This window comes from Diabrotica virgifera, chromosome 8 (assembly GCF_917563875.1).
Source record: "Diabrotica virgifera virgifera chromosome 8, PGI_DIABVI_V3a".
NCBI lineage: Eukaryota > Metazoa > Arthropoda > Insecta > Coleoptera > Chrysomelidae > Diabrotica > Diabrotica virgifera.
In genome coordinates, this window is record NC_065450.1 from 149,133,100 (window position 1) to 149,150,120 (window position 17,021).

Genomic DNA, 17,021 nt, shown 5'->3' on the forward strand with positions numbered 1-17,021 from the left:
TATATGTGTAGTATATGTGGTCCAAATTATATGCTTCTATCATTAAATGCACAATCCTTATAATATTTGCACGAATCTGCCGCACTAATAAGGACAATCCCGACGTCTTCTAAGTATTCATTGACGATTTTAGCACGGTGGGGACACGAAAAATTAATTATAATAATAAATTAGGTCCTATCAACGACGCAGAAGGTACTATGATGATCAAAATTTGTTATTATATATGATTTATAATGGTGTACATACCTTGACTCTGTCATAAAACTTCCATCCACAAGAACCAAGTTAGTACTGACATCTAAACGTATACCAAACTCAACCATAACAGCCTCATCGATAGGTTATTCTGTCGGGAATATTGCGTTTTGAAAATTTTTCTCATTGTCATTTCTAGTCGTTCAAGCGATTTTAGTTAAAGCTCAATTAAAATTTTAAATACAATAAACGAAAAAATCAATAATCGCGTACAGATGTACTATGGCCTGATCCTGACCTTCTAGTGTTGTTGCTGTTTTGATTGAACCGCTGAATGGCCCTTTGAACTGCCTAACGACTTACACCTGTATAATAGCTCATAGCTAATAAGCTCCTGAGCGGCATATTATTGGTTACAACCATCTTATACTAAATCCACAGCTTTTGCAGCATTCATTGGTACCAATATCACTTAAAAAATATATAATATATCAATTTTATATTTTGTTACAAAATGATCTTTAACTGTAGTTTCTGAAAACATACAATGACTAGTGATTTTACCCGTCGCCATGCGACAGGGAATACAATCAATTGTGCCTTATAGTCACTGTATTATTTTTTTACGTCCTTCTTTTTTATCGTATATACTTCCAATGTTTCCGGATTTTTTCTATTTTTTCTGACCCCTTCAATTTTTTCTGGCACCCTCAAATTTCTTCTGACACCGTCAATTTTTCTGACACGCAACTCGTAAATATTGGCGTTATCATTTTAAAGTCTTCTTCTTTAAAATGTATAATATACGTCTGAATTGCCAATATAAATGAGTCAGATTAAATAAATTATTAGAAGATTTTTTTTACTTAGCAACAACATTTTTGTTTAGTTTAGTAGTATTTTGTATTTTGACAACGAAACCCGATTTGGGCTTCGAAACGTTAATAAAATAATTTTTTGGTAAAATTGTGGCTTATTTCCCATTAAAAATAGTTTACCCTCATTTTTTTCTGACACCCTCTAATTTTATTAACTCCCTCTGATTTATTATTATTATACATAGATATACACATAGTTTCAAAAGTTAGGGATCACCCCTCGTATTCACGATGTTTACGCTTTTATAAAGCCGTATCTTTATCAAATATTTAAAGAGCCTTTTTTATAAAAAATATACCATTTTTGGTTTTTTATATTATTGGATTACCCATTTAACTGACCTGGTTTTGCCAAGGTGTAAACATTTGAAAAATTTATTTTGGTGAAATTTTTGAAAACGTGACTAAAAATGAATCGTACTTTAATTTCTGAGTTGGACCGTATAAGAGTTATCGATGCAGTTGAAGAAGGCCATTCACAGCGGTTCGTGGAGGAAAGAGTGGGTGTTTCTAAGAGTGATGTCTCACGGATATGAAATAGGTTCCTGGAGACAAACTCGATACGGAATAGAGCTCGGTCTGGTAGACCCCGAGTTACCATTGATCGGCAGAATAGATAATATATCAGAATTTCCATTCGTAGAAATTCTTCGATGTCTGTACCATCCCTTCAAAGAGAATTCAGGCATGCTACAGGTGTCAGAGTATCGTTGTCATCAATAAGAAGAAGAATTTTAGACTCAGGTTTGAGGAATCGTCGACCAATAAGGGTTCCTCAGCTACAACCTATACATGTTTTGGACCGCCTCCAGTACGTTCAAAACACATAGAGCTCCCCCAACTCTTTTGGAATTTTGTCCTTTTTTCAGACAAGATCAGAATCTGTTTAAATAGTGATAACCGGCGAATTTGTGTGGGGCGAGAGCCAAAAAGAGCGCACAACTAGCCACATACGAATTCGCCGGTTATCCCCATTTAAACAAATTATGGTCTCGTCTAAAAAAAGCGCAAAATTCCAAAATTGTTGTTGGGGGAGTTAAAGTATCCGAAGTAAGAAATTAATATTTCATCAATAGAACGTCAAAATGCTTAGCAAAGTCTTAAAAAAATCGGTTACCTACAATTTATTTACTTTTTTGCGTTGTAAATATTAAGCGATAACAATTAAATAATAAACTTAAAAATTGCCGGTGAAAGTTGCATTTCTAATACGCTAGGAGCGACAACAGCGAAGCTCAGAGCGTATACGCTGTGAGCTCGTACGTAGAGGGGATATTTACAAATTCGCGAGCGCCAGTAGTGGCAAGTCTGTAAACGTTTACCGGAAATTTGACATAAATGTCAAAGTGATTAATTTAAAATTAAAATTAAAAACATTAGTTATAAAAAATATTAGTTGGTCAAAGCTGTGGTATATATTTTTATCTTAAATATACTTACGTTTTAAATACTGAATTTAAGTTTTTTTTAATGTTCCGTAATATGTAATTATAATTTAATCTAAAAACCTTAGCGCCATCTACACGATAGTTGTGAAAGTATCCGAAGTAAGAAATTCATATTTTATCAATAGAACGTCAAAATGATTAGCAAAATCTTAAAAAAATCGATTACAATTTAATTATTTTTTGCATTGTAAATGTTAAGCGATAACAACTAAATAATAAATTTAAAAATTACCGGTGAAAGTTGAATTAGTAATCCGCTAGGAGCGCCACCAGCGAAGCTCAGAGCATATATAGGGATATCAAACTGTCCAATGTTATGGTAGGTACATGAAAACTATTTCGTGTTAGCCGATTTTGTCACTTTGTGTGATTAGTCCTGTCGCCAGGGGGGGTACAACGGCCTCCTGTATTCAGATGGACTTACCCAAGTTTTTTTTATGTATTTTGACCTGTAGAACACGAATTTTTTGGGTAACAGTTGATCCGGATGTCGATAAGATTGTTATAAACCAAGAAGTTGAGGAATCACATAACAGCGATTTCTCGCAAAACAAAACATTTTTTTATATTTTTTGGGCCATTCTAACCAAAAAATGTTACTACAATTTTTTTCATAGGATGCATAGTTTTCGAGATAAACGCAGTTGAACTTTCAAAAAATCGAAAAATTAATATTTTTGAAGACGAATAACTTTTGATTAAAAAATAAAATAGCAATTCTGCTTACCGCATTTGAAAGTTCAAGTCAAATTATATCGGTTTTAATTGTTTGTATTGCTAAAAATTGATTATTTTATTGTTAAAACAAAGCTATAAACACCTAGTGCTTGAGTGATGTTTTCAATGATTTCTCATTTAAAATCGAACGAATAGGTAGAGTAGGTAATAGTGCAAGCGGGATTATTTCTACGTAGCATGCATTTAAACGCATGTATTAGGCACGGGAAACACTATGTCTTTATAGCTTTTCTTAACAATCAAAAAATAAATTTTTAGCAATGCAAATAATCAAAACAGATATAATTTGACTTAATCTTTTAAAGGCGGTAAGCAGAATTGCTATTTTATTTTTTATTCAAAGGTTATTCGGGTTCAAAAATTGCAATTTTTCGATTTTTTTAAAGTTCAACCGCGTTTATCTCGAAAACTATGCATCCTACGAAAAAACTTATAGGAACATTTTTTGGTTAGAATGACCCAGAAAATACAAAAAATTGTTTTGTTTTGCCAGAAATCGCTATTATGTAATTCCTCAACTTCTTTGTTTATAACAACCTTATCGACATCCGGATCAACTGTTACCCAAAAAATTCGTGTTCTACGGGCCAAAATACATAAAAAAAACTTGGGTAAGTCCATCTGAATTAAAAAGGCCGTTGTACCCCCCCTGGCGACAGGACTAGATCGAATGTGTTAAATATAATACAGAATGTATTCATTACTTATATTTTCATTATTATCTTATATTTATAGTTAATTGCTTTATTTTGACTATTATATTGTCAAAATGAAACTACTGGTTTGTGACGAATAAAAGGAGATTGGGTACCCGAAGTGTTCGCTTTAAAAATTACAGGCTATGTCACAGTAGCGAGACGGGAACAGTCGCGCTCACTTCTGTCACATAAGTAGTCGCGCGATTATTTTAAATCTAAAAATAGGAACTTAAATACGACTTTAAAACAAATTTCTATTTTATCATATTTGCATTTATTTGGTATGTTAAAAATATCTATTTCTAACAATAATAAAGCTAATTGGTTCTCACAAAGCCATAAATTCCACAAAAAAATAAAAAAAAGAATGTGTGTACTTTGTACGCACGTAAGAAGTTATACTTCTATTATATGATTTCAACGAAATCAATATACTTTAAACAGTTTCTCTACTACTTTCCAAAAATTTTTATTAAAAGAATACCAAAAATTAAAAAAATAAAAGAATAAAACACACACAACACACATTGAAAAATGCCACAAATGATTTCTGAACAATAATTGTTGCCAAAAATTTTAATTAAATACGTATTTTCTGAAAAAAATTATATAATAATATACTTAAGATCATAAAATCTATAAAAAAAATAAAAAAAAATGATATAACTTGCATTGGGCTTGAACCTACTTCCCGTGTATCCCGCCGTACGAGAGTCGAAGCGATTTCAAACTGCACCACCTTCGCGTATACGTCATGTGGGAATATACACAAACTGAACAACTTTTTGACATTTTGTTTATGTGAATTTTTATTAGTTTGATTTTTGTCGAATTAAAATACAACAATATATAGAGTAAGAAAACGATACATTAGATGAAAATTTGTAGAAAGTTTGTTCGTAATCAGATTATGTAAATTAAAGCATTGCCTACTAGGGGTATAGCATAGCAAGTACTAGGTAAGTACAGTATTTTTTTACATTTTCCAAATAGGTATGACGATAATTTTTTATTGGAATACAACTGAAACATTTAGAATTACGTACCTGTGGCTTTTCAAAAATATTTAAAAAGTCACTATAATTATAAATTTGATTTTATTTCTGTCCTCACAACAATAAAAACTAATATATTATACAACATTTTTGTTTACCGATAACCTCCATATTGAACAATTATTGACAAATTATTTCAACACCCAATCAGAGCCCGTATAAAGACTAATACCAAACTGTCGGTGTGCGCATGCGCGCAGATCAATATAAATTCACCGTCAATCTCAATCGCGCCTAAAGAATTATTACTTCAATAAAAAAATAGTTACGCATTACTACAACCTTCCACGAGGCACTTACAAGTGGAAAGTTTTGTTGCAAAATTTTCCATCAAGTTATCGCGGAAAAGAATAAAATGTTAGATTTTTTCTAACGGCGCGACTGCTCCCGGGTTATAATACATGAAATGAATGTGGAAGATTTGCACACTGGTTACTTATTACGTTTTAATTTGATTGATTTTTTAATCACTTATAATACTTAAAACAATAAAAGATAAAAGTTAGTGATTTAAAAATAAAAAAGTTTTCACTGGTTGGGATTCGAACTCATTCGCGGTCAACGTAACAAATAAATAGACTCGGATATAGCTGCAGTTTTTAGTGACGTCAATCTAAAGTTTATTATAACTAAATGTAAAAATAACATTGTTGTTTTTATTAACATCTTCTTTACAATTTCATCACATTTTCTCACCTTTTAAACCTTCCTTGGATTTCTACAAATGTTTCAAAAACTAAATTAGCTAAATCGGTTCAGTTATTCTGAAGCTGTTATAAAAAAGATATAGGCCATTATAAGATTTTGACGTTTATGTCACCGCTGGGAGGAAATTAATAAGCGTATTCGCAGAGACAGTCAGGGACTAGTCGACGACAAGCGTAGCATGCCATGAATAGAAGTCCGCGTCAAGCTCCGCGAACGAACGTATTTTATGGTAGACGAGCCCAAGCGGGGATTTTTGCAGTTACTCGAGCGCGTCAAATTAGCATATGGGGAGAAACCTGGTACCCTGCAGATGTACCTCTACCATATATTATCTCCTAACACAGGGGAGTTCGTTAAGGGGGCCCGAAAAAAAATTTATCCTTAAAAAAACTCGAAATTGTCAGATTAAGATAAGGTAAGTCAATTACATGCAAAAGAGTATATTTCAAAAATCTGACGATTTGAGCCGGACGTAAGGAAATGTGTAAGTCCCAAAGTTTCACAAGAAAAAAGCGAATATTTCGCGAAATGAATGACAAATCGTCAAACTAAAAAATATATGTTCAATATTTTCTAAAAATCTATCGAATGATACCAAACACGACTTCCCACGGAGAGGGGTGGGGGTAAATTTATTATTTTAATTACGAATCCCGCGATATTTTTCGAAATGAACATCAGATCAAAAAACTGTTAAATATACTTATTCAATATTTTTAAAATTCTATCGAATGGCACCAAACACGACCCCTCACGGAGGTGGGGTGGGGGGTTACTTTAAAATCTTAAATAGGAGCCCCCATTTTTTATTTCAGATTTGGATTCCTTACGTAAAAATAAGTAACTTTAATTCGAACCATTTTTTCGAATTATGAATAGATGGCGTTATAATCGGAAAAAAAGCAATTGTTAAAAATGGAAAATTAAATTAAAAAATGGCAAGCGCCCACTAAAATAAAAAACTTTACTTGACTTTTTTCGGTTTTAAGGCCTACTCTTCACAACCCAATAGGTCCCCATAACGCTCGCGTGACTGCACATTGTGCACATACTTTGCTCCCCTACTATTATTTGTTTATTTTTTGATATTGTGTTTCTTAAATTTTTTTACCACTTTAGTAGTTTTCTAGTTTTATTTTGAGAACATTTTGTTGTTGATTTTGTGCAGTTTTTAGTTGTAGAAGTACTTGAACGACTTTACATATTTAGTTTTAAACAGTGAATAAATAAAGATAAGTGATTATTTTCGAAAGTTGTTGGCAGACAATACAATTAATGTTGTTTGTAGGTACCCTAGTTAATTATTTAGCATTAATATAGGAAATTTTATAGCTTTATTATTAAATTTAACCATTTTTTTATCTCTCAGATCATAACTTATTTAGTTCAGTTGGTTTTCTGCCTAAAATGTAGTACTGATGGTAACCAACAAAACTGAAGTTTATTGCGATTATTTCGCATTACACACTTCAAGACACAACAGAAATGAAGCATATTCTCGATTATTCCAGTAAAAAGGTTAAATTAATCCTTGTGCAAAACAAAATTACAAATAAATGCAACTAAAGTGATCTAAAACACATCAAGAACTGATAGAATAAATTTATGTTTCCCTCCCAGCCGCCATATTGACATAATCTTGACAGCATGTTTGAGTGGTCTATAAAAAATAAAATGACGTTTATTAATCGTCATTAAATGTTTACATATCGATAAATTTCCTGAGCAGATTGCGTGACTTGTCGAATTAGGCTTTAAGGGGATGGGTACATATTTTCGGCTGCAATGGTATTTAAATGGGGATTTATTTTTTTCGAATCCTGAGAAAACTAATAAATATTTTTTAAAAATTGAAACGCAGAATTAAAGATTACGTTCTTACCGAGGGCCGAAAGTCCCTAACGACTTCTATAATGTTTATTTTAATAAATTATAGGGTGAAAATCTAAGAGAAAATGTAGCGTGATTTTTAATTTTAAATATCTCATTCAAAAGAGACTTTTTATTTATTCTAAGGGATTTTCGGCCCTCGATAATAATTTCGTCTTTCATTCTGCAATTAAATTTTTTAAAAATATTTATTAGTTTTTTCAGGATTCGAAAAAAATGGACACTATGTCCGTGGTGATATTTTCCAAATCGTACATTCCGCTATCTTTGTCATACAACGCACTGAGTCAAATAGAATATGATGACAAGACAGTGACAGTTTTAAATATTTGAAATGACATCGGGAATATTTTGAGTTGTAGATTAAATAATATTGATAATGTATTTGATAAATAATTGATTTAAGACGTGAACTTAATAAAAAGGTATTTATTGTTTATTATTTATGGAAGATACAAGCAGAGAATACATCAGGATATATTCTGTGATCCAAGTATTTTGTTGTTAAGATGTTCAAAATTGTAAGCGTTCCATAGTAACAATATATTATTAAAAAATAACTTGAACACTCTTGCTCTTTTCTCGATTGAGTATTAGTTTTGTTGTACATATAAATTATTACAATCACTGAATACGTAATTAGTGAAAAAATTATCACATATTATATTAACTGAATTAATAATTTACAATTATACAAATATCAGTTATCCAAGAACATTCAAAAGCCATCTCTCTAAAGTTAATGATAACATTGTCAAGTACAATGGCATTCTAGTAAGGTTTACATATCCATACCAGTGTGAATTTTACTACACGTAATTTGCCGTGTAAAGACAGAAAAAGTAGGGATAGCCGTAAAAGATTTACGAATTATGTACCGATGGCCTTAATAAGATTAGATAGGGAAAATTTTGTATGTTGCATTCATTCGGAAATTATGTGTAGTTTGCTTAAGTTTTGATTGAAATTAAAAATCTCGTCATTATAAAAACGATAAACATAGTGTTCTTTGTTTCAGAGCGTTTCCGTAACTGTATCTGTGCTTACGTTAACCTTTATCTCCATTGACCGCTGGTACGCCATTTGCTTTCCTCTCAAGTTTAAATCGACAACGGGGAGAGCAAAAACAGCTATCGGGATAATCTGGATCGTGGCGATGGCATGTGGTAAGTATTATTTGGTTCCGTTTTATTTAATATGTAATGTCTCGAGATTATTGGCAAAGTTTGTGTTGTCTCGTTCAAAGTTTTATAATTTAGCCTAAATGAACAAATAAAATTCCGTAGATTCTACAATCTCTCCTTTAAATATACATACATAGGTCTGGATCCCGCATAAGAAAAAAAAAGTTGATTAATAACAAGCTGAAAATTTGTTAATAGTTTACCGGTGTCTAGTCAGACAAATTTGATATATGGGAACACTGAAACAGGGGCAGTTTTAATGGTGGAAGATTTTAAAAATTTGGAATCTCACACTACGAAAACGTCAGATGTATATTGTCGGACAGAACTACCAATAGTCTAAGAGCTAGTGAACCCTCCGACTCACGGTCGTCCTGTACGGCTAGAAATTTGTCTAGTGATACTTATAGCACACCAAGGCTAAAAAGCATGACCTGGCAGGCATCAGCCGTGCACGTGTATCTACCAGGTGAATCGAAAAGGTGCAAATTTAGGGGGTAAAATAAACTATCTCCTGTAAAGTGTAAATTTAAGTATGTGTTTGGGTAAGTCATTTAGAAGAAATGTGTACAATGACGGCGATTCTGAAGAGCATAAGACCTTGCCAGGCGAGGGGAAAGATTGTGGGTTTTTCCTAAAATTATTTTTTTTTGCCTCGAACAAAGTTTTTTTTAGGTTTTTGGTATCATTCCAAATAGAAAAGGTCCTGCAGATTTTTCTCTTAGGTTAATAGTTTTTATTATATAAGCGATTAAAAATTTTGAAAATTGCGAAATCGGCCATTTTTAACCCTAAATCGGACATTTAACTCAAAATTTCAATGTTCCCAAGGTAGGTAGATATTCGTTAAATATTGATTGATGAAATCCCGAAGAGTTTTTTGCAATACAATATCTAAAACCCCTTTGTTTTTTAATTGCTAATCAAGCGGGCGCGACACTGTAGTATAAGTGAGGACGTTTGAGTTTGCATAAATTAATTATCTCGAGAAAGGGCAAATTTAAAGAGAAATCCTCAGACAGGTCGATTTTTATTCTTGAATTAGGACTTTTTGGCATATATATAATACTAGAGACGTCATCCGTCCGGGCGTGATGACGTATCGATGATTTTTTTAAATAAGAGTAGGGGTTGTGTGATTGCTCATTTGAAAGGTTATTTAATTTTCTATTCAGTAATATAGACATTAATATAATTATTTATACAGGGTGTACAAAAAATTTTTTTTATTAAAATAATTTAGACAAAAAGAAAAAAAATTGTTTGTACACTCTGTATAAATAATTATGTTAAGGTTTATATTATTGAATATAGAATTAAATAACCTTTCAAATGAGCAATCACACAACCTCTACCCTCATTTAAAAAAATCATCGATTACGTCATCACGCCCGGATGGATGACGTCACTATTATTATATATATGCCAAAAAGCCCTAATATTAAAATAAAAATCGACCTGTCTAAGGATTTCTCTTCAAATTTGCCCATTCTCGAGATAATGAATTTATGCAAACTCAAACGTCCTCATTTATACTACAGTGTCGCTCCCACTTGATTAGCAATTAAAAAACAAAGAGGTTTTCGATATTTTATTGCAAAAAACTCTTCGGGATTTCATCAACCAATGTTTAAAGAATATATACCTACCTTGGCAACATTGAAATTTTTAATTAAATGTCCAATTTGGGGTTAAAAATTGCCGATTTTGCAATTTTCAAAATTTTTAATCGCTTATACATATAACAAAAACTATCACCCTAAGAGAAAAGTCACTAAAGACCTTTTCTGTTTGGAATGATTCAAAAAACCTAAAAAAACTTTGTTCGATGCAAAAAAGATAATTTTATGAAAACCCCCTAATATTTCCCCTCGCCTGGCAAGGTCTTATGCTCTTCAGAATCGCCTGTCATTGTACACATTCCTTCTAAATGACTTACTTCAACACATACATACTTAAATTTAAACTTTACAGGAGAAAGTTTATTTTACCCCCTAAATTTGCACCTTTCGATTCACCTGGTAGATACACGTGCACGGCTGATGCCTGCCAGGTCATGGTTTTTAGCCTTGGTGTGCTATGAATAATCACTAGACAAATTTCTAGCCTTACAGGACGACCGTTAGTCGGAGGGTTCACTAGCTCTTAGACTACAATTGATTTGTTGCCCTTTCATTAAACTCTCATGCAAAAATCAGACTGGCGTGTATTACCAACTGGGCCTTTTAATGAGTGGAACACGAAGAACATGTCAAATGAGAGAAATCATGTTGGTTAGTAATAGCAGTCTGATTTTTGCATGAGAGTTTAATGAAAGGGCAACAAATCAAATGGAAGTTCTGTCGGACAAAATACATCTGACGTTTTCGTAGTCTGATGTTCCAAATTTTTAACCTGTTCCACAATTAAAACTTCCCCTGTTCCAGTGTTCCAATATATCAAAGGTTGTCCGACTAGACACCCTTACTCTATTAACAACTTTTCAGCTTGCTAGTAATCAACTTTTTTTTTGGTATGCGGGATCCAGACCTAACAGTATGTCCAGAAACTCTTTTGACAAACAAAGACCGGAGATTCCTCAAATGATGTTAAGATAATTTAACCCAATTCTTGTAGTAGTATAGTCCGAAAATGCTTCCTCATATTGCTAGAGCTCTTTAAAAATGGGGTCGTGTGAGTACGGTTTTTTAATATCTCCAAACCGCTTCTATTTAGAAAAACTAAAACTAGTACGCCTATTTATCTTCCAGAGATAAATTGATTCCATTAATTGCGAATTTCTACTACCGGCCATAGGCGTCCATTTTGAGTAGGGCAACGGATCTTTTATTGCATAACTTTTTTGTCTTTAACTTTTAATAGTCTTCGACACTGGCTTATCTAATTGTGGCGTATTGTAGCGCTAAAGTGTAGGTAGGTACTCTTGTTTTAAGTGGGTAGGATGCACCGTCTTCTACAAAAATCGATATGATTTTTTTTAATTTGAAAAAAAAATTCAATAAAAAACTATTTAGAAAAACCAAAACTAGTAGGTTTATTTATCTTCCAGAGATGAACCTATTTCATTAATTGAGAATTTCTAGTACCGGTCATAGGCGTCCGTTTTTGTTAGATCAGATGTTACTTTATCGCTTAACTTTTTGTCTTTAATTTCTAAGACACTTGATTATTAAATTATGAGGTGTTCTAATACCAGAACTTATTCTTGCTTTGGGCCGGTAAAATACCCGTTTTTTTGAAAAAAAAAATTTCAAATTTAGAAAACTAAAATGTTTTCATTTGATTTTTATAGAAAACGGTGCATCCAACAGACTAAGGAAAGAGAACCGTTTAGTAGTAGAATACATCACAATTTAATAATCCAGTATTAAAAATGCTTAAAAGTTAAAGGTAAAACAGTTATGCGATAAAATACCCGTTGAGCTACCCAAAACGGACGCCTATGACCGGTACTAGAAATTCGCTATTGATAGAATAGATTTTTCTCTGGAAGATAAATAGGTATACCAGTTTCCGTTTTTCTAAATAGAAGCGTTCTGGAGATGTTAAAAAAAACTACTTACAAGGCCTATATTCAGAGACCTCTAGCTCCCTTAAGGGAGCATTTTCGGATTATACTTTATTTCACGTTAAGAATAGAACGTTATGGGGCTAGTACACGTTGAGCCAATCAGTTGGGCCAAGGAGTTGGGCCAACGTGTACAGGAGCACTTGGCATGAGTTTGCGATTGGCGGTCAGCCAATACAAACTGAATTTTGTCGGTTTTTGGTGCACAAATCAAAGAATTTTTGGAACTTTCGTGATCTGGCAAACAGCTGTTTGGTTATGAACACGTTGTTGTCGTTGAGTTTAAAATATTTGTTTTGTCTTCTCACAATACTGATACTGTTTATAAGTATTAATTTTAAGGTTGTGTTAATACTTTTAATATTAATACTTTTTTCGGTGTAAAAAGACTATTTACGAGCTACAATGGCGGTTTGGAATAGTGAGGAAGTTTATTCTTGTAATCAACTTGTACAATTTTCTATAAGCATTGTACGCGTTGAACAAATTAATTCCTGCGGCTGCTACAGTCTCCACATCCATATCCATAATCAGAGTTTGTTTTTTGTTTAGCCACTAAGAAAGGTTAATGCAGACTGATAACTCCACCAACGTGTAATCACCATGTATTCAATGTTCTTACTTGGCCTAACTTATTGGCCCAACTCATTGGCCAACTAGTTGGCCCAACGTGTACTGGAGCCATTACGCTCATGCATATCAGTGTTGACAAACTTCTTGAGCACGGGTGCCGACGGGGACTCGACTGACGACTGCCGATATACGATTTTTTAATCAATAAGGCGTGGCATTGGCGCGCTTCTGTCGGTCATAAGAAATGAATGTGGCTATCTTCGGAATGTTCTATTCTTAACGTGAAATAAAGTGCAGGTGAATTGGGTTAAATTATCTTAAAATTATCTGAGTAATCTCTGGTCTTCGTTTGTCAGGAGAGTTTTTGGACACCCTGTATAATACAGAGTGTACCAACAGTTTGAAAACGCTTAATTATTTCTTAATCAGATGGTTCAAATTGTACAAAATTCGCCTATTCTGCAATATGGAGATGTTAAAACAGATGCTTGCAAGGTTGCCAAATTTACGATTTTTCGGATATCATTGGTCTATTGGTTTTTTTAATACAACGCTTTGTATTAATACTGTGATCCTCACTTCAATACGAGTTCAACCATATGTAACACTTGGTATTTTATCTAGTCTTATCATAGAGAAATAAAACTTCACATCGTCAAATAGTTTTAAAGTAATTCAGTGGATATAAGAATTTGCTGTGATTTTGGTATTCATAAAATGAAGACAGCTGACAGTTGTTTTATCTGTTTTTAAAAGTTCTTCAAAGAAGATGATTGACTCTTAATGAACAAGAGCGAATTACTGTTTTCATGATGAGGGGTTACGCCGATAGAAAAATATCTAATTGTGAAGTAGCCAACTGGTACAACGGTAATGTCCCATACCATTCACCTATCGATAAGGCGACTGTACAAAAAATTGAAAACGCTTAGAGGAAAGTGGACTAGTAAAAGTTGGCAAAATCCACAAAGAAAAAGATTTCCTGTAGCTGGTTGTATACCATTTATCACAAAAAATTTATATACACTGTGGGCCGAAATAAAGGAGTAAATTTTTTTAGTTGAAAATAACTTTTTTGTTTTTTTGACCGATTTAATTCCCTTTTGCAGGACTAATAGCCTAACATGTCCTCAACATAACTGCAAATTTGGAACTAAAAGTGACGTACAGGTACTTATAAAAAAATTTATGTAACGGTGCATTTGAGCTCGTTGCAAATGAAAACTGTCTTAGCTAAAATTGAACGGATAAGCTCTTTTAGTAGGTCAACTATCCAGAACACTTCAGTAAAGAGAAAATTTTTCAAAATTAGCGGATTCGCAAGATATCATTTTTTATTTAATTAGGAAAATATAACATTTTAACAAATAGCATATTTATGAAAATAGTTTAATAATTTTAAACCTTTGACTAAAATATTATGAATGTGGCCATCATTATTGTTTACCACTTGTTGAAGCCGTCTGCGCCATAAATTGATAGCCCCATTTATTACACCCTGTCCAAAATTGTTCCAAATGCAGTTATTCTTTCTTGGAGCTGTTCGATGGTTTCAAATAGTTGTCTGTCATACAAATTGCTAGTTAGCTAGGATGTAACACTTATTTTTGCACCTTACGAATTTTCATAAAAATATACTGTAAAACTATAGTCTTCGTGTTGTTAAATCAAGCAAAAAGCCTAAGGTTAAATTGCCAGCTTAGATTCTGTCTTTTATTTGCTCACTTTGTTACAGTGCAACGAAGAGGCGGCGAAGCATAATACGCCCACTAGTGACCCATTTCCTTTGAGAAATTGTGATTACCTGTTTAGTGGCTTAAAAGAAATTTTTAGGCTACTGTGAAAAATTTAACACGATATTTAAATTCAAGTTTAAAATATGAAAGTTCAGACAAATAAAACAAGTATAATAAGTATTATTAAAAAATGGAATAAATTATGTATCTACCTTAAAACTATGCTTATTTTGTTATACGAGTATAGTACAATAAAAAATTATACTTAGGGTGGGATATGCATAGGCTCCAATGCCAGTTAAATGCATTCATTTTTTTTTGAGAAAACTAGTAATTATTTTCTAAAAATTTATACGCAGAATGAAAAATTACGTTATTACCGAGAGCAGAAAGTCTCTGAAAACTTTTATGTTTATTTTATACGTTACAGGGGTAAAAAAAAGAGAAAACTTAGTGTGATCAATTTCAAATATCTAATTCAAAAGAAACTTTTTATTTATTCTGATGGACATTCGGCCCTCGGTAATAATGTAGTCTTTCATTCTGCGTTTAAATCTTTCAAAATAGTTATTACCAGAGAATAGCAGTTCTCGTCAGTGGCGCACAACCCCAACAACAATACCCCTACAAGCGATACTAAAATAGACGAAATTTTCGATTTTCTAAATCTGACTGAATTGAAAATTGGACCAAATCCCATCTTAAAGTTTAAGAAAAGACTCACCCATCCGTATGTCAACTCTCCATTTTGGTCCAAGGGTGTGGATTTTACGGCCCTTCCCATTTAGGGTCTGTTTTTCGTTCTCATTCCAAAACTCCCAAAAATTTCAAAAATGTAAGTCCGACCTTTACGGCTTCTGATAACACTGATCATTACCTTTCCAACGGATGTCTAATTTTGAAAATCGGTTATACCATTCAAAAGTTACCGACCTCAGAAATATGACTCAATTTTTATTTAAAAAGGGGAAAATGTTTATGGATATGTTTGTATGTATGTATGTCTGTATGTGTTTGGAAAAGTTACACCGATCTGAATTTTTTTTCTGTGTTTTAAGAGGGTGTGAGGGCCGATTCAGAACCGGTGTAATTTTTGACTTTTGACTACCCGTAAGCCAGCTAGAGGGCTGTGGGCGTATATATCTTAGGTTCAAGGAGAGAAAGGAAAACGGCAAGTACACAAAATCAATAGGGTTAAGTTAAACTTTTAAATGGTGCTTAAGCTATCAAGCTGAGATATATACACTGCTCACCATAGCCGAAAAACTGAAAAATTAAATTTTAAAAATTTTGGTTTTTCGACAATTACTCAAAATTTCAACCTAAGAATTGCGCCAATAACTGAGCGTTTGTAGGAGGCCTCTAGTCGCGTCTAACAGTGTATACCTCATATCTGGGAAAATTCGAATTTTTAAGCAATAGGCTTCATAATTATGATCAAATCTATTTCTTATGGAAAAAACGGTTTTTCAAGCTTAATAATTCCTGCAATATGTTCAGTTATCATACTTGATCTTGGATGTATCAGATAATACTTTTCAATACGTTTGAAACTCATGTTTATTGATCAAAATCAGTTAAGCCGTTCAGAAGTTATAGAGCTCCAAATGTATAATTAGTCCAGGAACTGAAACTTTTCACTTCGCAATTTTTACAGAATGGACGGATTTACTTGAAAATTTAACAATAAGTAGTGGATAGTCCAAGGATCAAAATCTATATGATGCCGAAAGGTGCTTTTACCATGGGGTGGTTGCCTCCCCACCTCGGGGGTGAAAATTTTTTATTATATTTTGACCGCAATGTTGGTAAAAACATTAATTGTAAGCAAAAAATGTTTTATACATTTTTTTGATAAAATTACTAGTTTTCGATTTATTGGTTATCGAAAGTGTTAGTTTTATCGAAAAAATCAATGTTATTAATCAGTTTTCTGCTAATAACTCAAAAAGTTTTTGTTTTATTAAAACAACTTTACTTAACGAGTATATACCTTTTAAAAAAGAAACAGAGTGTTTTTTTTTTATTTTCTTTAAGAGCAATAGTAATCGAGCTGTACTTTATTATAATATGTTAGCTTTTCTTCGTCAAATACTAAGTAGTTTCAAAGTCAAAAGACGGAAAAACTATGCATTTTTCGAGGATAACTTTTACTTTTCGAGGGAAACTAATTTTAAATGTTTAAAAAGATCTATCTTCAAAAATAAAAAATAAAGTCTGTAGCTTAAAAATTAAGTGACTTATAATGAAAAGAATGTGAGTCCCTATTTTGTCAGTCAAAAAGTTATCGGAAAAAACCCTCTAATTACCACCCCAATTAAAATTAGTCATCGACCTTATTCCGTAT

The 17,021-nt window shown here is 32.6% G+C and overlaps 1 protein-coding gene across 1 annotated transcript in view; it reads left to right on the forward strand.

The window, feature by feature from the left end:
• LOC114331900 (orexin/Hypocretin receptor type 1-like) overlaps positions 1–17,021 on the forward strand; it is a 1,700,655-nt gene that overhangs the window by 1,041,118 nt on the left and 642,516 nt on the right. Inside the window, exon 6 of the mRNA XM_050658583.1 lies at positions 8,632–8,779. Coding sequence (XP_050514540.1) covers positions 8,632–8,779 — 148 coding nt within the window. The remainder of the gene's footprint in view (positions 1–8,631; positions 8,780–17,021) is intronic.